Source organism: Solanum lycopersicum, chromosome 12, assembly GCF_036512215.1.
Source record: "Solanum lycopersicum chromosome 12, SLM_r2.1".
Taxonomy (NCBI): Eukaryota; Viridiplantae; Streptophyta; class Magnoliopsida; order Solanales; family Solanaceae; genus Solanum; species Solanum lycopersicum.
The window spans coordinates 60,844,938-60,871,411 of record NC_090811.1 but is presented as its reverse complement, the minus strand read 5'-3'; the positions used below and the strand labels follow the sequence as shown (position 1 = coordinate 60,871,411).

General features: G+C 33.1%; 1 protein-coding gene and 4 long non-coding RNA genes across 6 annotated transcripts; 4 read left to right on the top strand and 1 right to left on the bottom strand.

The window, feature by feature from the left end:
* Positions 1-4,962: 4,962 nt before the first annotated feature.
* On the top strand, positions 4,963-6,011 carry LOC112940445 (sulfite exporter TauE/SafE family protein 3-like). Of its 2 annotated transcripts, XR_011213292.1 has the most exons (3): positions 4,963-5,283; positions 5,408-5,849; positions 5,924-6,011. XR_011213292.1 is itself a non-coding variant. In XM_069292528.1 (2 exons), the coding sequence occupies exons 1-2, from the start codon at positions 5,107-5,109 to the stop codon at positions 5,549-5,551; spliced, it is 321 nt and encodes a 106-aa protein (XP_069148629.1). In that variant the 5' UTR covers positions 4,963-5,106; the 3' UTR covers positions 5,552-6,011. The 2 variants fall into 2 exon arrangements, 1 of the variants encoding a protein (XP_069148629.1); XM_069292528.1 differs by having other exon boundaries at positions 5,408-6,011.
* Positions 6,012-7,236: 1,225 nt separating this feature from the next.
* Positions 7,237-8,188, top strand: LOC138340621 (uncharacterized). Its single transcript, XR_011213316.1, has 3 exons — positions 7,237-7,383; positions 7,652-7,702; positions 7,795-8,188. It is a non-coding gene; the product is annotated as an uncharacterized lncRNA (long non-coding RNA).
* Positions 8,189-9,636: 1,448 nt separating this feature from the next.
* Positions 9,637-10,566, top strand: LOC112940425 (uncharacterized). Its single transcript, XR_003244595.2, has 2 exons — positions 9,637-10,045; positions 10,359-10,566. It is a non-coding gene; the product is annotated as an uncharacterized lncRNA (long non-coding RNA).
* Positions 10,567-10,809: 243 nt separating this feature from the next.
* Positions 10,810-12,968, bottom strand: LOC101267207 (uncharacterized). The gene is made up of 4 exons (XR_738943.4): positions 12,670-12,968; positions 12,374-12,429; positions 11,182-11,223; positions 10,810-11,100 (listed from the first exon to the last, which is right to left on the bottom strand). It is a non-coding gene; the product is annotated as an uncharacterized lncRNA (long non-coding RNA).
* Positions 12,969-24,233: 11,265 nt separating this feature from the next.
* Positions 24,234-25,670, top strand: LOC112940436 (uncharacterized). The gene is made up of 2 exons (XR_011213350.1): positions 24,234-24,726; positions 24,810-25,670. It is a non-coding gene; the product is annotated as an uncharacterized lncRNA (long non-coding RNA).
* The last annotated feature ends 804 nt before the right edge of the window (positions 25,671-26,474 follow it).

Below are 26,474 nucleotides of genomic sequence, written 5' to 3'. Positions count from 1 at the left end.
GAGTGTAACTAAACTTTCCGTTTATAAAATTAAAAAAAAAGAATATTTTACAAAGTGTAAGAAAAACTTCAATTTTATAATTTAGACGTTAATAGATTTAATATAAATATTTTTGGCCAAAAATATTCTTTAACTATACCCCAAACTTAAACTATATCTTTAAAGTATCATTTGTAGCAGAAAACATCCTTTTACTATACCCCAAACTTAAACTACATCTTTAAAGTATCATTCTTACTGAGACTGGGCAACGGAGCCGGACGTACCGGTACCGTTCCGATTCGTCCCATTTCGGTTGCATACGGGATGGGACGAGATAGTCTGAACCGATACACAGAACGGAATGAAACTGTGATTTGGTACCGGTGTACCGGTACCGCTTCATTCCGATTTCGTCTTGATCCGTTCCAATTTCCGTCCAGTTTAATTAATATATATTAATTAATTTATATTTTTTATTTTATATATATTATATTTATATAATTTATATTTTATATAAATTATATTTTATATAATTTATATTTTATATAAATTATATTTTATATTTTATATTTTATATTTTATATTTTATATTTTATATAAATTATATACTAATTACTAATTACAAATTTTATTTATTTATATTACAAGACACAAGTTATAAATATAACTTATAAATTATAAATATTAATGAATAATAAATAATAACTTATAAAGTATAAACTTCAAAAGATTACAAGACACAAGTTATAAATATAACTTATATATTATAAATACTAATGAATAATAAGTAATAACTTATATAACTTCAAAAGATTACAATACACAAGTTATAAATATACTTATAAATTATAAATATTAATGAATAATGAGTAATAACTTATAAAGTATAAACTTCAAAAGATTTAAATTTTGAAAACTTTATTAGGCTTAACTTGCAAAATTAATAAGCAAAAAAATTTTAAAAAATATCTTTAAAATAAACTTAAGTAAAAAAATATATTATAAATTTAAAAACTATTAATTTAAACTTAATAAAATAAAAAAAATTATTCATATTTTCGTAATTCCAAAAAATCATTTTTGAAATAATTAGATGTGTCATCCCGTCCCGTTCCATTCCGGTCCGTTTCGGTTCCATTCCGGTATATAGTGGGACGGGATGGAACCGAGTATTCGTTCCGGTAATTCTGATTCGGTTCATCCCGGTACAAGTCAACGTACCGGTCAACGCGTCCCGTTTGGTCCGGTATCGATTCGTTCCGGTCCGTTGCCCACTCTTAATTCTTACCATAAAACATCCTTCAAGTATTTTAAAGTGAACAATTTTTATCCTTCTACTTGAATTTCTCGTAAAACTGTCCGATATATCCCACAAAAAAGTCGTCCCTTCCTAATTATTATCCTTAGAAATGCCAAGAATATTATCGTGAACTTTTTCGTAATTGAGTTCAGAATTATGCAAAACTTTTAATTTGACCGTTTTTCATTTATTTTTTATTTGATTTTAATTAAAAATATTATTGATTTAAATATATTTCTTCTCTATTGAATATGCTTGACGTTTATTGGAGACTTCCCCTTCTAATAATGTCAAATGAAATTCAACTACGAGACATGATCAATATTTTGGTCACTTCAATATTAGATTGACCTATCGTCCTAAGCTGAGGCATTTCTTTCTGACAATGCCTGTTACTGACTTTCCATTTCTCAGAAAAGTGTGGATTAATGACTGCCCGGAAATGAAGACATTTGTCCAACAGGGAATATCTGTGAGTACACCGAGTCTCATATTGGTGAATGATGATTATGAAGTGAAAGTGGACGATCTAAATAAATGGACACAACAGTGTTTCAATTCTAAGGTTTGTCTAGTACCGTTAATTGTATAACTAATTTAGGGCCCGTTTGGATGGGCTTAATAAAAGCAGTTTTAAAAAAGTACTTTTAAAAGTGCTGAAACTTATTTTTAAAATAAGCAGTTATGCGTTTGGATAAAAGTGCTGAAGTTGTTATGTCAAACGTGAAAAAGGAAAAATGAAAGAAAGAAATGTTAGGGTTATATAGGTAATTTGGAGATTGTATAAAAATATTAAGAGCAAAAAGATAAAAATGTGGTCAACTTAAAACAGCTTATAAGCTAAAAAAAAAACACCCCTACCCCAACTTTTAACTTTTGGCTTAAAATAAGTTTTTTTAACTTAAAATAAGTTATTTTGAATATTGTCAAACAGCTAAATAAATCAAAAACTAGCTTTTAAGTCAATTTAACTAGCTTTTAAGCTGAGCCAAACACGCTCTTACTCTAGTGCTATTTTTCCGTCTTAACTTAAAAGTAATATTATGATACTTATTAGTGTTTGTCAATTGAAGCAACTTCCTTCTACAATAATTTTAATTAGAAATCTGAAGCATTACTATTCTTTGCTCCCATGAACAAAAAGCTAGCCAAGGCACTACCAATGGCGACGAACCTGAAGCTATTGTTGGTGACAAAACTGTAGCTGTCGATGACTAACGAAAGGGTGAAACATGATTTTGGGGTGATGGTTGTTAGCATGATTTATGTGTTCAGGACCCCTCAATTTATGCCTTTTTTTTGGCAGCCTCGTGAGAAAAGGATGTTTTCAATTTCCCCACTTTTTTTGCTTTGTACCCCACCCACCCCACCTTAAAATTTAATTTCAATGACCAAAGAATCATGAACTTTATTGTGTTCACACTATTTGATCTCACTACTAAAACAAATGAGAAGTGACAACACCTTATTGTTAACAGTTTGCAAAGTGGAGTCTTTTTTTTTTAATGCTTTTTGATATTTCAGTGTCACAAATTGACACATAATAATAGAATGAAAAAAAACTAAAATACTTGTTACATGCTTACTAATACAAGGGGAGAGAGGGGGCTTTTCTGTTGATGATGAAATATGTGTAACAAAAGGAAACTGCAAGGCATACAACTTTTAATAGTTCATTTAGGAAGTCACTCAACTTTAAGTTGTTCACTTGAAAATCACTTAACTTTGTTTTATAATTCAAAAGTCACTCCACTATTAAAAGTTCACATAAAAAGTCGAGTAACTATTGATATTTTACTTAAAAAGCACCCAACTAATTCGAATTAATTTTTCATTAAATTTTGTAAAACACACAAAATTTAACTATGTAAAAAAAATAATAAGATGCTTATTTTAATTATTTTATTGAAGTATAATTTTTCTTTATAGCTTTTTTCTTTTTTAAAAAAAGGCATTGTGCTGCGTGTTTTTTTATTACATTTTCTCGTGATGTAGGTTCAGATTCTCAGCATCCAGATCACGTGTAGATCGATTTCTCGATTTCCAATTCAGCAGATTCAGTGGTCAGCCCTTATTTTCCATGGACAATAATCACGAGTTCATTTCAGTCATTTAGTTTCAGTTTTTGTTAGACTTAGTTGGGGCTTGTCCCAGTATTTCTAATCTAGTCAGAGGCTATTTTCAGGCATAGTTAGTTTTAGTTTAGTTGTGAGTTTATATTTTTCTTTGTATTAAACTCTTCAGTTTTCATATAGCTCAAATTTAGCATATGTGTATTTCCTCATCTTTTCATTTTAAATATGATTTAGCTTCCGCATGATCATGCCAGCAGGGTTAGCTTGGGATCTTGTGATCCTAGATTCCGTGTCCGCGTCTCGGAAGTAGCTCGAGCCGTGACAAAATAACTAACTCACTCCTTAACTAGTTGTTCACTAATTTCGCCGTATTGTTTACACGCATTTGGTTATGTTGGTTTGATAACATCTGTGCACATAATTCTTAAGTATTGTATAACTATTGTCATTCTGAACTTCTTGTAATACATTTTGAATTTATTTGCAAAAGTAGTTGGTTTGTGATGATTTGATCCTTGGTCTCCCGAGATCTATTTTCGCCTTCACTAATCACTAGGTCACAGTGTATCCTACAATTGAATTTAAATGAGTTCAAGAGCACGCGTCTCAATTTAACCTTAACAGTGTGAGGGGTTAGACTCGACCCTTATCATGTCTATAACATCCAAAAAATTTATAAAATCAGAGGGGACATGAACCTGACCTATGATAGAGAACAACGAGGATAATCTAAACAATCTATAAAATGGCTATAATGACATAGATTTTCATATTAAAAGCAAAATACAATGGTTCAGCTAAAAAAATTACTTTCGTATCTTTGGAGTATATTTTATATAATAAATAGTATATAATTTTGAAGCAAATCAACCAGGTTTTGGACCGAACCACGTTAAAATAAGCAGGTGTAAACGCGGAAGCTAGCAAAGCAAACCTCGAAAGACCACGAGTAAGAAGACAACGAGAAATATACCAAAAGACATAAAGATTTAACGTGGTTCGGTCAATCGACCTACGTCCACAAAAGAGATGAGCAATCCACTATAAACATGAGAGTACAAAATACAGAGGGAAACAACCTCAACCAATTCACTCGGAATACATGAGAGGTTCACAAATTCTCCCTCTAACCAAAACTCTCAAAGCCCTTAAAACTACATTGTGAATGCTAATTAAGTTAGAAGGAACATGCCTCTATTTATAGAGTCCTAAACCTTTTCCTACCAAAAAAAGAATAGTCAATTCAAAACCTTTTCCTAAAAGGAAAACCTATTTATGGTAAGAAATCAGGGCAAATAAAACCTAACATGTTTTACTTACATTGAAACTACTGAAGAAGTTCACACCGTAACTACTCATCCCAAGCAATGTGAAATAAAATAAAATATTTTATGAAGCATTTTCATCTACTGAAAACTAGTATAAATTTAATCTCAATCTTAATCATGCACCTATCCAATTTGTTATTATTATTTTATCCTACCTCTCAATAAACCAACTACAGCAAATAGCAGATTTTCTCTCTCTCTCTCTCTCTCTCTCTCTCTCTCTATATATATATATATATATATATATATTAAAAGATCAGAACCAAAAGGACAAAATTCAAAAAGTTATTGCTTTTTAAATAGTTAGTTGGTTAATTGTAATGATCTATCATTTCTTGTTCTCTACTTGCTGTTTTGGTCAATGATGTTCTTATCTTGATTGCCTCAAAAGGGTGCTGCTGGTTTATAAATATACCAATTGATGGCTGAAATAGGGAAGGCTTTGACAGGATATGTAGTTGGAGTGATTGTTCTAGCTTTTGCATTATTCGCGTCTGCTGAGCGAATAGCAAATGATGGAACAAGTGATGATTTTGAATCAGGACTATTTAAGCTTCTGCTTCACAAGGCTAAAATGCATTACCAACATTTTTGGCCTGTAAGTACACGTAAACATCAACTTCTTTCGTTAGGATTATTTTGTTTAATTGATGACTTGAAGGTTTAGCCGTTTATGTGATATTGTTGTAGATGTTATTACTCAAGTGTGATGTGTATTTCAGGACTTGGAATTTGGGTGGAGAGTAATTGTTGGCTCTGACATCGGATATTTTACTGTCGTCTTTGGGAGTTTTGGAGATGATAGGGGAAATGGTATCTTTGTTCCCATGCTTATTTTGATCATTGGATTTGATCCAAAAACATGAACTGCAATTTCAATATGTAAGAATCTATGCTACATGATTTCTTGTGCTAATGCTTCTTGTTTCACTTCACTGTGTATGTTATCGTTGTTGTTGTATTCTGTTTTCTTTGTCAGGTATAATAACAGGTATATCAGGGGAAGCTGTGTTGCTATCCAATACTTGACCATCCCGTCACCGATTCTGATCTAGCACTTCTTTTAACACCAATGCTGTTACTAGGGATCAGTATTGGTGTTGCTCTTAACGTTATTTTTTGCTGAGTGGATGATTATAGTTATGTTGATCATTCTTATCATAGGTAATGATGATTCAGCTGTGATTCCTACCCATATTATCGATATAGTTTTTCTGATTGATTTAAGGGACTTGTAGTTACATCAACTAGGTCATTCTTCAAGGGTGTTGAGGAATGGAAAGAAAAAAACAGCATGCATAAGGTTAATCTCTTTGAACCTTCTTTCTAAATTGTAATGTGCATTAGAAATTGTGTTTTTCATCCCAGTGAGTATTTGTCACGACCCAAGGTACAGCCTAGGCATAACATGGCGTATAGAACCCCGAGAGATCCTACACAAGCCACTTAGCATACACTAAGCAAGATAATAGAAATTCGAGAGAATTTAAAAGACAATTCATATCAAAGAGTTTCATGAAATAAAAGTAGCAGTCTATATAGTCTCAAAGCCATCTAATACATCAAGAGTGATCAGGATGTAACCCGTACATCACATATAGTCTCTGATAAAGAAAATACATAAAGCAACAAAATGATAGTCGTCCTCAAACAATGAGGACTCACCAAGTCTTCGAATGCACCAAGTATAGCTACTAGCCACGAGTGGAGGCAGAAGATTCAACACGCCCTACATTTGGGGAAAATGTAGTCAAGAGTATGCGTTAGTACAAATATGTACCTAATATGATACCAATGCTAAAAGTTATGTAAATCAGGCTTAACGAATATTTTTATGGTATGCAAAGACCAAGTTAAACATAAGGTAAGAATATGAAAATATGTAGCATAATCATGGTCAATGCAAATAAACATCGTGTTTAAACACTTGTGAGCTTAAAGTAACCTTAGTTCATTATTAAGGGAGATTTACCTTTTATCGACACAGAGACCATGTGAGCTAAGACATGGAATCCGATGTCTACCCCACACAGAAAAGAGGTGTTCCTGCTTACCAAGGCAAGAATTACCATGAACTTCTAGCTTACGTGGATTCAGTAGCTAATGTTTATCTAGACAACCTATGGTGGCACATAGTTTATGGAACATGGTTAATCGCCACTTATCCACTCGGTCCTAAGCATAAATCCCACGGAATCTTGATTAGTCTTATATTTTCTTAACATTCATGAGGCATGAGTAATCGCCTCTTGTCTTATCATTGGAGGTCATGGGTAATCACCTCTTGCCTCACCATTAGAATAGCTCCTTAACATTGGTTCATTTTAGGTGAGAAAGTCTTTCAACCTTAAGAACCGAAAATCCTTTTACAGTCTTACTTTCATGTGTATGTGAGAAATCCTTTCACAAAAACAACATGGATGCTTCACTCTCAAAGCAATTAATCTTAAAACATTTTCATCAATACATATCTTCATACTTTCATGAGTTCAAGGATGGTTCACTAACCGTGGACTCTTTCACCGTTCTTGAACCCTTCCTTACAAGTCCTTTTTTTTTTGAGGTGTTACAGTATTGGAACATAGAACCATATGAAGAATAAGAAGACGAAAATGAACGTAAAACTGCAACAGATGCTGGTGCTGAAGATATTATGTACAAACTTCTACCTAGAGGTCCAAGAATTAGAAATGAAGAGGTGATCACTTTCATATTTGTCGCTATCAATTTACTTGACTACCTATATGGTAAATGTATAATTTTTCATAAACAAGCATTACCTCAAGTTATTTTGAAGTTGATGTGCCTTTCTCTATTGTTGTGTGGGTCATTTTCCTCGTTCTGCATATCGCTAAGGTTTATTTCTTTAAATTGCTTGTCTGTTTATAATACCTTTACATTTTCAGGACCACCTTCTGCACTATTAACTTTCTAACTAGAAGCTATGTAACATTTTTTTTGTACAGACATAGACATCAACTTGTTCAACGACATATTGGATCTTAAACCTCTTACAGGTACTTATTGTTTGAAATGTAAACTATACTGTCCTGTTCCTGCTTGGTATTAGCTTCTTCATATTCAAGAATATTCGTTTTCAACTTTTCAGGTCCCTGTTGCTGTCGGAGTTTGTGCATATGAAGCAGTTTGCTTGTATAACGGAAGAGGGTGGTTATGTCAAGTGGAAAAGATGTAATATCCGTGTATATGGGAAACGGGGTGGTCATGTCAAGTGGCGAAGAAGTGATAACCTGGAAAGTGCATCCGTTGATTCTTTACTGTTGCTGTGGCTTTTTAGCTTGGTGGTCTTTTAGGTCTTCATGAAGGATTCTGTAACGACCTGTTTAGTCGTTTTGAGCAGTGGAGTAATTCTGGTAATAATTGTATGAGTCGACGGATCCCACGACGGACCGTCACAGGCACGACGGACTGTCGAGGGTGTGTCGTTCCAAAACACTTAGAATTCTAAAATTTGGGTACTGAGATCGACTCTCTGAACTTCGCGACGAAATGGCAGGACGGACCGTCGTAAGCACGACGGACCGTCACAGAGTCTTAAATAAAATCGACTCTCTGAACTTTGTGACGGAAGCAGCAGGACGGACCGTCGCAGGCACGACAGGCCGTCACAGCCTGCGTAACCCTGCCTGGGTCGGATTTCTGTTAAATGTTTAAGGGGCGTTTTGGACTATTCCTGCTTATAATTATAAAGTTAGTGGGTAATAGTAATAATTCAATTACTTGAGGCTTAAAGGAGATAACCTTGAATTAATTAGTGGGTTACTTTTGTCATCTTTTATACTTAATTATATGCTAATTAGGGTAAAAGAAAAAAAGGGTTTGAATAAGAAAAATAGAAAGAACAGAGAGAGGGAGAAACGATCGATCAAGAGGAGAGAACGAAGAAGAAAGCAAAGCATTGAAAAGTAGATACTTGATTCGAATTCTTCGGTGGAGGTAGGTTATGGTTTTTATACTATTTCATAGTAAACTCCTAATAGCGAATGATATGTATTGGGTAGTATTGAAAACCCTTCTATATGCTTAATTGTATGCTTGCATGATGTGATTATGTAATTGTAATGGGTTGGAAAAATAAGGTTGTGAAGCTTAAACCTAAAACCCTCTTCGTTAATGATGATGCCTTGGAATAAAAGAAGGCTTGATGAACTAAAAGAATGGGGTTAGGGGATCGGGTGTCACGAACCAACACGTAGTATTAATGGATCGGCTGTCACGAACCGACACGTAGTATTAGAGGGATCGGGTGTCACGAACCGACACGTAGCAATAGGGGGATCGGGTGTCACGAACCGACACGTAGTATTAGGGGGATCGGGTGTCACGAACCGACACATAGTATTAGGAGGATCGGGTGTCACGAACCGACACGTGGTATTAGGGGATCGAAGTGTCACGTTCCGACACCAGGATAGTAAAGAGATTGAATCTTGAATTTTGCTAATATACTCAGATTTAATGAACCTATTTCCCAAATGAGTATGGTATGGAGGCTTGCGTCCTCATGGGTGTACTTTGCGTTATTATCAATGATTCTTGTACTTGTTGTTGCTACCTGTTGAGTAATATAGTTGATTTTATGATATTATCTGATATATACTATTTTCTATTTTGAGTTGGCCGATGATATCTACTCAGTACTCGTGTTTTGTACTGACCCCTACTTGTATGTTTTTCTTTTTGTTAATTGTGGAGTGCAGCAAACGTACCGTTGTCTTCAACTCAACCGCAACTCTAGCCAGTCTTCTTTCCGTCAGATTTCAGGGTGAGCTATTGTTTCTAGCTTGGACTGGATTCTTCTTCTTCACGTCTTGATGCCTTGAAGTTCTGGCATGGACTAGCTGTTTATTTATGTTTAGTTTCTTAGATACTTTTAGTCTTAGTAATTTGAGGATAGATGATCTTGTGATGATGACTTCTAGATTTTGGGGATAATGATAAGTTTTGAGTTTTAGAAGTTGATTATTGATTTTGTTAATGAGTTTTAAGTCTTCCGCATTGTTTTCTATTTATTATGTTCGAAATGTTGGAGTTCAGATTGGTTGGTTCGCTCACATAGTAGGATAAGTGTGAGTGCCACTCGCGGCTCGTTTTGGGTCGTGACAGATTCTTTTTGGTTCCATTGTTTCTACATCTAGGGATTTTGCCTAGGGTGCATCTTTCGTTTCCCCTGATCACTAGTTGTTCTAGAAAGATCAGTTATTTCGACTTCCAAGTTGCAACTATTGACACATTGCAAATGCAGGTTTCTATCACCACTGCTAACTTTTATGATGATATTCTCCTCTTCCATGTCTGTCATACAGCAATACTTACTAGGACACTTTCCAGTACCATAGGTAAGGAAGGACACAACTTGAAGATCTTCATAGGTTTTTATCGTTGATTTGAGCAATCATATATTCTATCACTGTATTTCGTTGCTGTGACCACTGTTGCTGCCTTGGTAAGAAGCATTGTCAGACATAAAATAGTTAATAGAGCATCTTTATTTTGTCCTTCACAATCTTTGTTGGCACAGTCTCATTAGGCAAGTTCCTTCTCTTTTCATTTGTTTACATATATTGAGCTATAATATCGCGTAGCAATGGACATTCCTTAACTGGTTGTGTGACTGATTTCATTGTATTGTCCTCACGTATTTGGTTACAGGTGGTGTAAAGCATAGCAGACGCGATTAAGAGGATCAAGGAGGGGCAGTGTATGGGGTTTGATAAAATCTGTGCATATAAGCCTTATGTTTTGTGTAAGTAGTGTTTTTCTGGAGTGATTTTGATTTTATTTCCAAAAAGAAGTTGGTATGTGATGGATTTGGTTCCTGTAATTTGTAATGCATGGCAATAAGTTACAAATTCGTGTTCGTTTTTCGCCATGGTGTGGTCTGAGGAGAGGTAGAAATAGACAAAAACACCTCATGCAGCTTAATAAGGACACAACTGTAGCTGTCAATCAACTCGGAATGATAAACAACGCGAAAGATAGACACCACCGCCAGACCATTTCATCTCAGAATTTAAGACATGCACAAAATTTGTCAAACATAGAACAGGGAGGTTGGAATTCACATCGATTATAGTGAGTTCATCAACACATCACACAAAAATTAACGCCAATATAGAATTATTGATAGTCAAAGGCACCACAATACAGGTCAGTATATATTGGAAAGGAGCAAGTGCCCCGGTCCTAATTCATTCAGTCAACAGAGAAACATCCCAAAAGTTAACAAAAACGTAACACTATTTGAACTTAGAACAACACCAAACCAAGCCATGGATAAGGGCTTTTTAATACTAGGAGGAAGAATATCACATCCTCACTTCTTTCCGCTCTTTTTCAAGCCAGTACCGCCAATGGACCCTTTCTGAGCCTTTGCCTTGAGCTCCTTCAGGGCCTGCAACGTCACAAAGATGAGTTAATTTGAGTCATAATGATTGGTCCTATAACAAGCTGCAATAACAAGAAGATGATTTACCTTTTCTTCTTCCTTCTTCTTTGCAAGAAAAGCCTTGTCATTCTACAGATAAATCAAACGCGTACAAGTTAGAGCCAGCAGCAAATATCACATGTAAGGCTCATGAGCCAGAGACTGAATTAATCTAGTGGATACCAAATTCTGAGCATGAAGCATAATCCAAAACAAAGGTTTCATTATTAGTCACCCGTTCTCCCTTATTCATAATAACTTCGATACCAAAGTTTGTTGCAACAAATAGAGAATTTCTGAATGTGTGACCATCTAAAGATATATTCCTCAAAATAGCCAAAGAAATTGCATAACAATCTAGTCTATTAGCTTCACTGATCTAGATATGTCACTGACGGTATATGGAGCGTTGATAGAACTGTGACATATCCACCCTGCTCTGCACCCATCAATTAACTACGACTCAATTCCAAATCAGTTAGGTCAACCTATATGAATCTCCTATTCCGCTCACCCTACCCCACACCCACATCAACAAAAAAGCATCGCAGTCCTACTGAAAACAACAAAAACCTCACACAAATTCCCCATGATTTTGTTGCTATTTTTTTCCTTTGATGTTACCTTTCCTCCTCATTTATTTTCAATTTTCGAAGTGCTTCCCCAAGCTAATAATAACCTTTTTTTAATGCAGATACAAAATATACCTACAGTCTAACAGCATGTTTCTTGTGCAGACTGTATCCCTAACCAACCTCCCTCTTGCTATCTATAGGGCTAAGGCATAACTATAACAATTCGAAGACCGACAGTTTGTCTTCCTTTCAGTTAAAATTGTCCAGCAGTATATTAGTGCTGGTTTTTGTCATCAAGAAAATTATTCTGATCACTTACCCCAGAAAAGGAACAGAAAATTCAGCTGACACGCACGCGCAATTCATCACCCACAAATACAGACTATATCTAACCAAACAAAAGGCCAAATCACCATCGAAACAAAAATTGTCTATTAGCAACAACGTATCGACCCCACAAAGATAGGATAAGGTTTGCGTACATCCTACCCTCCCCAAACCCGCCCACCCCCACTTGTGAGATTGCACCAGATATATTGTTTGTTGTTAATATATTGAATATACGAATTGTAATTAAAACGCAAGATCTACAAAATAACAGAAGAATCTATACAAACAAACATCAGGTAAAATTATCACAAAAACAAGATATTTCATCAAATTACCTCATCATACTCCTTCTTTTCAGTCTTTGGTGCCTTCAAAGGCTTTGCTTTTCCACCTATTCAACAAAACCAAAAATCAATATACTTCTTATAGCTTTTCTTACACCCTTTTGAAAAAAATCAATCCCCAAATCAATTAGGTCAACTATAACCACAAAAAAATCAAATCTTTTGACAAATTATATCAATACCAACATAACTCTACAATAAAACAACAAATTTTTTTCAAAAAAAAATCAAATCTTTCAAAAACTATATAGGATTTGTTATACAACGAAAAAAAATCAAATCTTTACCTTGCTTGGAAGACATGGTTGATTTTTAGGGTTAAGAGTTTGGATCTGTTGATGAAAACTCTCTCTCCTAACCCAAATAAGCTTTTTTTTGTGAAGTGGCGTTGGAATTTTGATGGATAGTGCCAAAATTTATACTAATTTTTTTTTATTTGTATTATTGGAGTAGGAATAAAAGTAGTGATGTTTTACTATTTTATTCTCTTTGTTAAAGAGTGTGAATATGAGATTTGAGGGGTTTTTTAGGTATTTGAATGAAGGAATAAGCCAATTGGAGAGGTATAACATTATTCCTTTGAGCAACTTGCCTCCTCTAGTTTCTGTTATTAACTTTGGCACCTCGATTGATTTCACGAAATATTACTTTTCATTTTTTAATTATTTGTCTATTTTAAAATTAACGAATCTATTAAAGTCAATTACTCAAGGGAGTATTATCTTGAATAATAAATTTAATATTTTACTTTTATTAATTATAAAGTAGATAAATTAAAAAATTAAGATTTTCAAAAAGTTCTATATTTTTCAAAATAATTAATGATGCTATAATAGGTAAGAATATTTTGTTCTTTTTTTGTTAGTCAAAATGGATAAGTAATTAGGAACAATTTAAAAAAGAAAAATGGACAAGTAATTAAAGACAAAGTGAGTAGTTATCTCTCGTAAACAATACGTATCAGATAATATTGTTTATCAAGGATAGAACTGTCAATATGGGTTAGCCACCCCATCCGGGCTAACCCATACAGGCTTCGACATTTTACGGGTCAGGCCGGGCTAGCTCATTTTTTGTGTGCGCCAAAAAATGGCCAGCCCAACCCACAAGTAAGTGAGCTACAGGTTTGCCGGGTCAGTCCACTTTTTAAAAAATTATATTATTTTTTAGAATTATTAAATTATAATTTAAAACAAAACAATATTAGATGATGTTAATGTTACTACTTTTCAATTAAATCCACAAATAAAATTATCTTTATAAATATTTATTAAGTTTTTTTCAAGTAAAAATATAAATATCTAAATAGAAATATAAACCTAATTGTTTTGAGTTTGAATTCTCTTTAATTTTAAATTTTAATATTATATTATATTTTTTAATTAATTTTTATTGGCCCACGAGCCGGCCCTATCAATATTTCTCGAGTCCCACAAATTAGGAGATTTATTCAGGCCGGGCTAAAAAGTCATTTTTCTCAAATGGATTCTAAAAATCGTAGTCAGCCCTATTAAATCCCGAGTTAGGCTAAAGCAATCCAACAGGCCTAGCCTATATTGACGGCTCTAATCAAGGATAAGATAGATGAAAAGAATCACCTAGTATTTTCTTCTTCTTCTTTTCCACTTTAATCACTTATTACTCAACTATAATATTATTTAGGATCAATCTATAATTTACAAAAAAAAAAAAAGTTTCTTTATATATTGATTGCATTAATTAGAATAATATTTGATTCTTGTTAAGTTTGTAGGAATTTAGGCATAAAAATTATTATAATCTAATCTAAAACGTATATCATTCAATACTCATTGAATCGTTTAAATTTAAGAGCATGTTTAACATTATCTAGGGATGGAAACGGGGGTGATGTAGGGTGGGAGCGGTGCTGCTTGAGCTTAACCCGCAAAAATTTTAATTTGCTTCGCTCTGTATAACATTTTTTTTCATTTTCAACCTGCTCCACCCCGCTCACATAATTCATTTAGTAATTTTTTCTAGTTGTGTTTGATATTAAAAATAAAATTGATAAAAATAATTTTTTTTTTCATTAAGTTGTATTAATTCAATAGGATAGTGACTTAAAATTTTATTTTTTAGAGTCAATTGGGAAACATATAAGAAATTGTATTATTTTCATTGAACTATTTCCATTTATTATCTTGAATATTTTAATAGCTTTAATGAAATTATCTTGATAAATGATGTTCTATCACTCTTGTAATATGTAAAACGTAAAATTGAGTTTAAACCCACATAAAATCATATATAATCGCAACCTATCTTGCCCGACATTAATTTTAAAAAACCCCACTTCAATCCGCGCAACCTTAAATTCAGCTCACTCCACATAGCCTTAGATCCACCACCTCGCATCTACCTCATCCCATTGTCATCCCTAATGCTATCGCCATCAAAGAATTCAAAACCATATATTCGTTGTGATACTATGGAAAAAAATCACCATACTTTTAATTCTAAGTATTAACAAATGAATGAAGTGGGTGTTGGACTATGATTCACTCTTCGTGAAGTCCTTACTCCCATACAATATTGTTAATCCTAATTCTTAGATAGGAAACTTACATAAATATACTATAACAAAAAATATTTATCATTTATACTAATAATATGTTTTTTTACTTATTTATTTTTAATTTATTTATAATACAAGTTTAATACATATTACAAAAGAACAATTTATTATTCACATATAATACAAATTTTAATGATAAATAATACATTTATCACACATTTTAATACACTTATAATACGATGTGACAATATTTTACCAAACAAACATGATACATTTCAAAAACCAATTGTAATTCATATATATTGCATACATAATTCACTTTTAATACATATTACAGATTTAACAAAGCATTGCTATAAATGATAATAAACAAAAAATATTACTAAAATCAATAGTTATTTTTTAAAATGTATTATTTTATGTAATTTTTCCTTTCTTAGATTGTCAATCAACGTTCTCCAATGTCCATCTTGGCCTAACCAAGTTATTATTGGGTCATTAAAATTGGTCTTGTTAATACTTTTATATTATGGGCTTTAAGTTGATCCAATTAATCATGTCCATGAATTTTGAATGAGCCCAAAAAAAAAAAGCCTCATACTTCTTCGGATACGTTAATGACAATTTTGACTTAACAGAAAAATGAGAGATTTTAGAAATTTATAAAACTTATAAGGAATAATAGTAATAAGTAAACTAAAAGGTGGGATTTCTTCAATCATAAATAAATTATAGATTTTGTTATAATACATTGAACCTATTAAAAACAATCATCAAATTGCAATACGTGAATTAAGATTTTAGCTAAAATTTAATTTAAAAAATAATTAAATTACTTTTACAACTATATAGAAGAGTCTAGGGAAGTAGTAGCATGCTTGCTTCCCTAACCACTGACAATATGGATACTTTCTTAACATTTTCTTAATTTCATGCTTTAAATAAGTTGTACTTCATTGTTTTAGAACTGCACTTTCTTAATATGACCAACACTTTCCGTTCGCAGCCAAAATATTGGTCCCAATTTACCAAGCAGCGGATCATTCTCTTTCTCCTTTTTTACTCTATTTGTTACTAATAGTTGTAATACACATGGATCCCAATTTAAAACATGAATTACTTTGTTTGTTGCTTAATTTTTTTTTTGATTAGAGTGAAAAAATAATGAATATAAAAAATTTATGTTTTTTTAAAAAATTATATAAATAATACTATAAATTATAATAATTAACAATGTTAATATCAAAATGTTATTAAAAAAATTTGATTGACTCTTGAAATTCTATTGATACAATATAAAATGAGTTAGATGATAAATATATATTATTAAAAAATAACATAAAAACTATTATAAATTACAATAATTAATAATTATAAAAATAAAAATACATAAAAAGAATTAACGGACTCTAAAAAATCTAACATTGCCGCATAAATTGAACCATGAAAAGTAACATTTATATATTTGGAAATTATTTTAAAAAGATACTATAAATTACAATAATTTAAAACTTAATATATGTAAAAGACATTTAAAAAGTGGCTAACCTCCAAAACACTAGATCAAGTGTGATTTAATAAAATTAGTAGGCTAAAGCTAACTTCTAACAGGGGGTCTTAATTTTTTCAATTTGTATTTACTGTGTAGTATGTAATCTGATACTAATAATGTTACTAGAGTTATCACGAGTTAATAAGTTATCCATGTGTATGCAATAAATCACTTCAGATCTTGTTGCATAAGAAACTTTATCTAATAATATTAAGATTTGAATAATTTTATTCAAACACCTAAAATATTTTTATTAAAAAACCTTTTACTGTTATAAATCCATTGAAATGAGTGGATAGTCCATAAAGTTGGTACATGAACAATCATCCATATTCACTAGGTTTCATGAACTTTTTTGGATAAGAATGTATCTATTTATTATGATACTTAATACGGTGACTTTTGGAATGATTTCTCACTCTATAAATAGGGTTGTTCATTCACTATTGTAAGATAGACATATGAAACTAACATACACTTGAATAAGAAGAAAATTCCCCTTCTTCTATCTACTTCTCTTATCTTCTTCTCTTTATGATTATATTCTTATGAGCTTGATTTTATAACACGTTATCAGCACGAGTCTCTATCCAATTGAGAGTGAGTTCTTGTTTTTCTTTAGCTCATATTTTGGTTGATCTCGTTATGAAGATCAAAGTATTATATGCATAAAATTAAACATATACTACTATTGATTGAATATGACATGCTATACAAAACTTCTTAAATGGAAGAAGGTATAAAAATTTAATAGCATGAGTTTGAATATTATTTTGATTGTTTTGAAAGACTCAACGAATAAATCATGTTGTACTTCGGTCAATTATACCGTTGGTTAAGGTAAGACGATGGATTCAAGTTTCATCGCACCAAAAGGTTAAGACATCAGGTTAAAGTCCGGATGCACCATAATGAAAAATATTAGAGGATAAGACGATAGATGCAAGTTCTATCGCACCGAAAGGGTAGGACATCAATTAGAGTTCTGATGCCCCGTGATTGGGTTCAAGTCCCATAGAATTATGGCGTAACACGCCTTATATGGGTAAGACATTGAGTTTGAGCCAATGCACCATAACGATGATAAAATGATGACTAAGAAGAATTATATATTTTTGATGAAATGTCTTGAAATTCATCATATTGAATTTGCTCCATTCCTTGAAAAGAATGTGGTAGCAACATGTGATAACTCTGAAATCCGTCTGTTGACTTGCTGCATTCAATCATATGAATATGGTAGCAGTGAATGATTAGTCTGAAAGATGACAAATAATTAGTGATATGAATAAGGGCGTGGAGGGACAGAATTATAATAGTCATCATTGTGGTAATGATAAAAGAATAAAAAACTATGAGTTCTTCAAATAGTCCTTCAAAATGTGAAGGCAATTTTTATTATCAAAATGGTATGAAAGGTCATTAGACTTGTGAATGTTGTCAACCCAATAATTTGACAAGTTTATAAATCCTCTATCATGATACAAGAAGATAAAGTGATGGTACACACTACTAAAAAAAGACCAAAAAGAAACCTAAAAATGGAGACCTCAAAAATAGGTCAATAATAAGAGACCTCATGAGGTCGCTATTTAAATTAATATCTTTTAATTTTTTTTAATGTAGGAGAGACCTCGTGAGGTCAATTTAATGAATAATTTTTTTTTTACCTAACTTATTTAAAATTTTTAAATTTTTAATCTAATTCTCATAAAATTGGAGACCTCATGAGGTCTCTTAGACAAAACCAAAAACCTAGCCAAAATTAAAATAACTCTTTCTTCCCTCTCTTAATTTTTTTACACGACTGCGCGCCTCTCTCTCTTTCTCACTGACCTTGTCGACGGCGCGCCTCTCTCTTTCTCGTCGTCGATCGTCGACCGCCTCTCTCTTTCTCGTCGTCGATCGTCGACGGCCTATCTCTTTCTCGTCGTCGACCACCTCTCTCTTTCTCTCTCTCTGTCGACCCTCTCGCATTGCTATCTCTGTTGACCCTCGCTCTCTGTCGACCTTCTCTCTCCGCCGCCAGGTCTCGCGCCACCAGCTCGCCAGCCGCCGCCAGTTGCAGCGCCTCAGCAGCAGCACAGCGCCTCCATCTCCAGGTAAATTTATTTATTTTTGGTTATTGAAACTAAATGTGTATTGAAACTAACTAAAATAACCTCAATAGTTGAACTCAACTCTCTAACTTCAATCATAGGTAACTTAATATTACTACAAGATGTTGAAGACATGAATTTCTTTGAATCGTCACTTGTACCTTGTGGACTCATGTGATATGTTACAAACCATTTTCATTATTTGCTATATCGAACTTATATTTGAAAGTTTGGATGGGATGTCAAAGTACATAGCGACGATAACAAATTCATATTTATTGTTGAGATTCTAACTTTTTATCTAATGAATAATTATCTTCTCTGGATGGTAAGGAAATATTAAATCCCATGAATTCTCTTGCAATTTTTTTCTCATTGAAGTAGATAGCATCCATTTGTGTCCAAGTTTTGGTATAGTTTGCCACAAAATGCAAATATCTTCGCATAGTACAACTACTTATGGTTTCACGTGAATTAGGACTTTTTATTTGTATTACAATGTATATTAATTTGAGATCGTTATAAAATCTCGTAAGTTTCAAATTCTAAATCCATATTTTATTTGTTTAAGCATAAGTACCAACACTAGTTGATCCTATTGATGACAAAATTGATTTTCTTTTGAAAATCAATTTGTGTCCATCTAGTGTTGACACTTAGCTTTAAATTTTAGATATAATTATTTGTTAAGCATAAGTACCAACACTAGTTGATCCTATTGATGACAAAATTGATGAAAATCAATTTGTATCCATCTAGTGTTGACACTTAGCTTTAAATTTTAGATATAATTATTTGTTAAGCATAAGTACCAGCACTAGTTGATCCTATTGATGACAAAATTGATTTTCTTTTGAAAATCAATTTGTGTCCATCTAGTGTTGACACTTAGCTTTAAGTTTGTAACTATCGTGTTAGTATTAAGTTAAACTAAACTAATTAAACTTAGAAATTTGTTAAGTTAGTTAATAAGTTAAACTTGTTACTATAGTATTAGAATTTATTTAAAAATAGACTAATTAGACTTAGAAATTTGTTAAGTTGGTTAATAAAGTTAAATTTGTAACTATTGTGTTAGTGCTTGACAAATTTAATTTATGATTCTTATGTAGATGGATCGTAGTTGGATGTATAATATGACTAATTTTGGTCGAATGGGGCTAAGACCTGAATTTGTAGAAGGTGTCATTGGTTTTGTGGAGTATGCAAAGACATTAGATCCTTTTCAACGTAGTGGTATGATTAAGTGTCCTTGTAATAAATGTCAATGTTTGAATTATGAAAAATCAGATGCCGTTGAGCTTCATATTTATCGAAATGGGTTTAAAAAAGAATACACTGTGTGGACTAGTCATGGAGAAATTGATAATAACTTTATGTATTCCAACATTATGTTCCTGGTGAAAGTAGTAGCAATGTGAATTCTAATGCACAAAATTATAGAATTGATGACATGGTTCAAGTTGCTTTTGGTGTGCATTCTGATTTTGATTTTGCTAATCAAGGTGAAGAAGCTCCTAATGTTGAATGTAAAATTTTCTTTGAACAATTGGAATCTGCTAGTCGGCCTTTATATGAGGGGAGTCCACACTCACAGTTGTCTATTGCGGTTAGATTATTAAGTATCAAATCAGATTGGAGTGTTCCTCAAGGGGAAATGGACTCTGTGATTGACCTTATTCATGATTTAGTTGACCCAAATCTAGAGATACCTGATAATTTCTATAAGGCAAAGAGGTTGGTATCAAAGTTAGGAATGTCATCGATGAGAATTCATTGTTGTGAAAATGGTTGCATGTTATACTATAAGGATGATATTGATCTAGAATCGTGTAAGTTTTGTGGAAAATGTCGTTATAAACAGACATCTTAGTGGGAAGAAAGTTCCTATTAAGGCAATGCATTACTTACCTCTTATACCAAGGTTAAAGAGGTTGTATGCGTCTAATAGATCTGCTCCTCATATGAGATGACACCATGAACAGAGAAGACCACCTGGAGTTATGTGTCATCCATCCGATGGAGAGGCTTGGAAGCATTTTGATAGAACATATCCACTATTTGCAGCTGAACCACGTAACATTAGATTGGGTTTATGTTCAGATGGATTCACGCCACATTCTTTTTCTGCTGCACCATATTCTTGTTGGCCTGTATTTGTAACACCATATAATCTTCCACCCGAGATGTGTATGACCAGTCCATATATATTTCTCAATTGTGTCATTCCTGGCCCTCGGAATCCAAAAGTATTGATTGATGTATACTTGCAACCTTTGATTGATGAGTTGAAACAATTGTGGGTTCAAGGGGTTGAAACATTTGATGTGTCTCTTAAGCAGAATTTTAATTTGCGGACTGCCTTAATGTGGACTATTAATGATTTTCCAGCATATGGAATGTTGTCAGGGTGGATGACAGCAGGAAAGTTAGCTTGTCCTTATTGTATGGAAAATACTAAATCATTCACTTTGAAACATGGTCATAAAAATTCTTGGTTTGACTGTCATCGACAGTTCTTGCCAATGGATCATGAGTTTAGGAGTATGAAAAATGCATTCAGAAAGAATTCTGTTGAACAAGGTTATCCTCCTCCAATCTTAATTAGAGAACAAGTTTGGGAGAGGGTTCAAAACTTTCCAAAGGTCGCAAAAGAACAACCCTATAAATTTGATGGATATGGTGTTGCACATAACTGGACAAAACAAAGCATATTCTGGGAGTTACCGTATTGGAAGGACAATCTTCTTCGACATAATCTTGATGTCATGCATATTGAAAAAAATTACTTTGATAATTTATTTAACACGGTAATGGATGTCACTGGCAAGATAAAAGATAGTGTTAAAGCTAGAATGGACTTACCTGAATATTGCAGGCGAAAAGAGTTATGGTTGCAAGAGAAACAGAATAACAAGTTCTTCAAGCCTAAGGCTAGTTATTCATTTACAAGGGATAAAAAGCGTAAAATTTGTGAATGGGTCGAGCAACTTAAGATGCCTGCTGGACATGCTTCAAATTTAGGAAAATGTGTTGATATGGAGCATGGAAAATTACATTGTATGAAAAGACATGATTTTCATGTCTTCATGGAAACATTACTCCCCGTTGCATTTAGTGGCTTGCCTGATAGAATTTGAAAACCTATGACTGAAATCAGTTTGTTCTTCAAGGACTTGTGTTCTAATACGTTAAGGGAAGACAACCTAGTTCAGATGGATCAGAATATTCCTGTAATTACGAATAAATTGGAGAAGATTCTTCCACCTGAATTTTTCGATGTGATGGAGCATCTTCCTGTACATCTAGTGCATGAAGCACGCCTTGGAGGTCCGGTTCAATATAGATGGATGTATCCTTTTGAGAGGTAAATATTTAACTATTAATGTTTTTAGATTAATATGTTGTTTAAATCAATGATAACAATGTATAATGTAGGACTATTGGAAAGTCTAAACGGGGCATGAAACAAAATCATAGAGTTGAAGGCTCAATGGTTCAATTCCATCTTGGTAGGGAGATAACTAATTTTGGTTCTTATTACTTTAAAAGAAGTGTGTCATGCTTTCAAAATAGACCCAATTGCCATGACGATGGTGGTGAGACTATGAAGCCACTATCAATCTTCAATCAACCAGGCAAAGGTTCAAAAAAACGCACAAAGAGGAATCTTAGTGCCATTGAGTTGCAGTCTGCATCTACACATGTCTTATTGAATTGCCCACAAGTTAAACCATTTGTTGAGTAAGTTTCTGGGTTCTCACTAAAATATGTAATTACAAGAAAAAACAATTAACTCAATATCCATCTTGTTTGACAGTTACTTTGTGCATTTATATGGCAATGAAAGATTATTTGAGAATTTCTCAAAGTGGTTTCAAGATTACGTAAGCCTTATAATATTTTCATAATACTATTATTATTAAATAAATTTATATTTAATTGATGCTAATTTCTTACTTTTTAAATATTTATAGATTTATGACACAAAAAATGGTCAATTTGACCAATTTTTGAAGGACATTTCTTGGGGATCCATCAAGACTTATTCAATGAATAAGTATGTTGTTAATGGTTTTAAATTCACTACTGAAGAATACTCCAAATATAAAAAAACTAACAATAGTGGAGTTTGGGTAAAAGGTGGTGATGGAAATCTAGAAGGAGTTGATTATTATGGGGTACTCAAGGAGGTTTTGGAAATGGAGTATTCCGGTTGGCCTACAAAAAAAATTATATTATTTAGATGCAAGTGGTTTGATCCAACCCCCAAAAGAGGTACGAGAGAAATCAAACAATATAATATCATTGAAGTAAAGCACACAAGGGAATATGAAGCTTATGATCCTTTTATTATTGCACAAAATGTTAAGCAAGTGTACTATGTTCCTTATCCCTTGCGTCCAGATAAAGCTGATTGGTGGGTGGTTATTAAAACCAAACTCATGGGTCGTGTGGAAGTTGAAAACGTGTTGGATGTTGCATACCAAAATGATGATTCATCAATTGTTCACCAGACCGTCGATATTGAATTAGAAAATGATTTAGAGCATCCTGAACACATATTAGAAGAGGTTGATATGGAAGAAATAACAAATGAAGGGGCAAATGCAACAATTCATGAGGATGAGTTTGAGTATGATGATGAGGATGGAGATGAATATGAGGACAAGGACGAGGACGAGGATGAGGATGAGGATGAGAATGAGGATGAGGATGAGGATGAGGACGAGGAGGATTAGTAATTACCAATGTATCTCTGTATTGATTGCTTTATAGATTTATTAATGATACAAAGAGTAATTTATTAATCTATCCTTGTGTGCCTTTTTTTTAAATTTCAATTACTTCAACTTCATATGTTCTCGTGTGCCTTTTGTTGGATGTTGTTTTCGATATTATTTTGTACTTGTGGTTGTGGCTTTATTTTATTTTAAAAAGTGATGAACTGCTAGATAAGCTACTGGATGATGTTTGTCTCTCATATCTTCAATATCTAACAACCTTTGACTTGAATGTTTTTGTTACTAATTAGATGACAGGTAAATGTAAGAATAAAGATATTGATAATGGCCCCAAAAAGAAAAAAAAGAAAGAAGATATGGTTAGTAGACAACAAATAAATATACATATAAGATCAGACAACACAGCATCTCTCCCACCAAAAGACACTCAGCCACATAGCTATTCTAGGCGGACCGTGCCTCCACGTATTATTCCTCCTTCGACCTATATGCATCCACCACTGGAATATACTCAGCCGCCCCCTCAGGTACCTTTGATGATGACCACATCAGGGAATGCTACCCCACAAGGATACAGTGTTTTGCCTTAAGAGGATAATCGACCAACGTCTAGTGTCTCTCGCACTAATACTCACAACCCTGCAGACTCATAACCATCATCATCATCTGCTTCACAACTTATGATGTCGAGTCTTCGCATTCAAGGTAATAGTTCTGAGCCTAACACTCCTACCACAAATCAGTCAGATACACCTGGTCATGACAATACACAAGTTGGCATGAGGGACATGCATAATAGACTTGTCATTGAGCCTGAAGGCTACACATAAGTTTTTTTTAAAAAATATGGTATGTTTATTATTATATGATTTAATTCTATTTGTTTTAACTTGTAAATGTTAAAACTTTGTATTACAGTTTCAATCCAGATGATGCTGTGGGGATCATTTCTCAGACAATCAAAGAACTCTATAGAGATGCTTATCCTACATGGGGCAAGTTCCCTAGCAATCTCAAGAGACAAATATTTTTGGAGTTCAGGGTATATTCAAATTTATTTGTTTAACACTATTAAAATACTTGTCTTCATTAATACTTATCAAATAAAATAATTTATGCTTTGATTGTAGAAAAAATGTGCTTGGCGTTCGGAACATGAGGCCAAAATTTGTGCAAACTTTCACAAGAAAGCTACGCATACTCTTGCTAGTTTGTTTAATAAAGCTCGTAGAGATAATAGCAAACCTAGCTGGGTTCTACCGGAGGATTGGGAAAAATTACTCGTGCATTGGAAATATGATCCAAGATTTAAGCAGATGAGTGAGATCGGTAAAAAGGCAAGATCATCTACTAAGGGTGGTTCTCTACACACAAGTGGGGCTCAAAGTCAAGGAAGTGTGAGGAGGAAATTGGTGTGTATCATTTTTCTTTGTTTTATATATTTTATGTATTAATATTTAATTACTCTTGATTATAACTTTATTATTTTATGTAGGAAAAGGAACTAGGAAGACCGATAACTCAAGCTGAGGCATTTAAGGCAACACACATTAGAAAGAAGAAAAATCCTGAAGATCCAGACGTGTGGGTTGAACCGCGAGCTGAAGTGACCTATGTAAGCCTCTAATTTTAAAAAATAATTACTTATTTTCTAAATTTATATTCTCATATGATAATATTCAATTTAGAATTGATATCTTCAAGCTTTGGAGGATTTACAACAAACTCTGCCTGAAGAAAATCGAGGTATGCCACTTACTCAAGAACAGGATGAGAGAGTTTGGTTAGACTTGACTTGTGGGCCGAGTAGATATGGGTATGCATATGGAATGCCGCATAAAACCTTTCGTGAATTTTCTTCTGAGTTTGAAGGCCTAAATAGTTCAAATCATGATGAATCAATGAAGAAAAATTTGGCTATGGAGAAAAACATTGTTGAGCTATCTAGCCAAGCCGAAGAATCACGGGCTAGGGAAAGGCGGTTGGAATTACAGTTTGCGGGTCTTAAGGCTCAATTCGATGCATTACTTGCCTCAGGAGGGATTCCCCCTTGTTCTGGTGATGTCACTTTCCCTCCTCGACCTCCTCAATCTCAACCTACTCAATATCCAATATATGGTCAACAAAGAAATATGACCCATGAGAGTAGTGATGAAGAAAGTGATGATTATGTGGCAAACACACTACCACATTAGTGAAGTTTAGACTTGTGATAGTTAACTTATGGATCATTTTGTTAACTTTATAATTTTGTGATGGGAATTATTTGTTTTGTGAATACATGATAACGTTGGAATGTATTATATAACTTATGGATATCATGGTTTTTGTTTAATATATAATTATGTTGAAGTGAGTTGCAATTGAGTTGATAAGAGAATATTTAGTAAATGTATTGCTTCAATTGAGTTTTTGAAGCTCTTTCAGTTTGATTTGGGTACTGAATTAAAATGACAGGTGATGAGAAGCCGCAGAAATAATAATTTTCTGCCAGTTTTTTTCCAGAAAAAGAGACCTCATGAGGTCTCTATTTACCATTTTCTATTTTATAAATGCAGAAGAGAGACCTCATAAGGTCTCCCTTTTGTATTAATTTTTTCAGCTATTTCAAAATGGAGACCTCATCAGGTCTCTAATTAACATTTTATAAATGCAGAAAAGAGACCTCATGAGGTCTCTTTTCTGCATTATATTTTTCGTAAATATCATAAAGGAGACCTCGTGAGGTCTCCAAATATAAATGCAGAAAAGAGACCTCATGAGGTCTCTACTTTAAAATAATATAAAATTAAATTAAATAATATCTTAGCGACCTAATGAGGTCTCTTAATTAAAATATAAAATTAAATAATATTATAAAATTGTGACCTCATGAGGTCTCTATATAAAAAATATAAAATTAAATTAAATAATACAATAGTGACCTCGTGAGGTCTCCTTTTTGTAAAAAATCAGATTATTTGTTGGTGACCTCGTGAGGTCTCCGTTAGGCGATCTCATGAGGTGTCTGTAAAAAAGTGACCTGCATTTTACTGACCTAGCGTTGAGGTCTCTTTTTAGGTCTCTTTTCTAGGTCTCTTTTTGGCCTTTTTTTAGTAGTGACACTTGATCTTTCAAAGTGATGTTGAGGTGTGTCATGGAAATATGATGAATTTTAAAG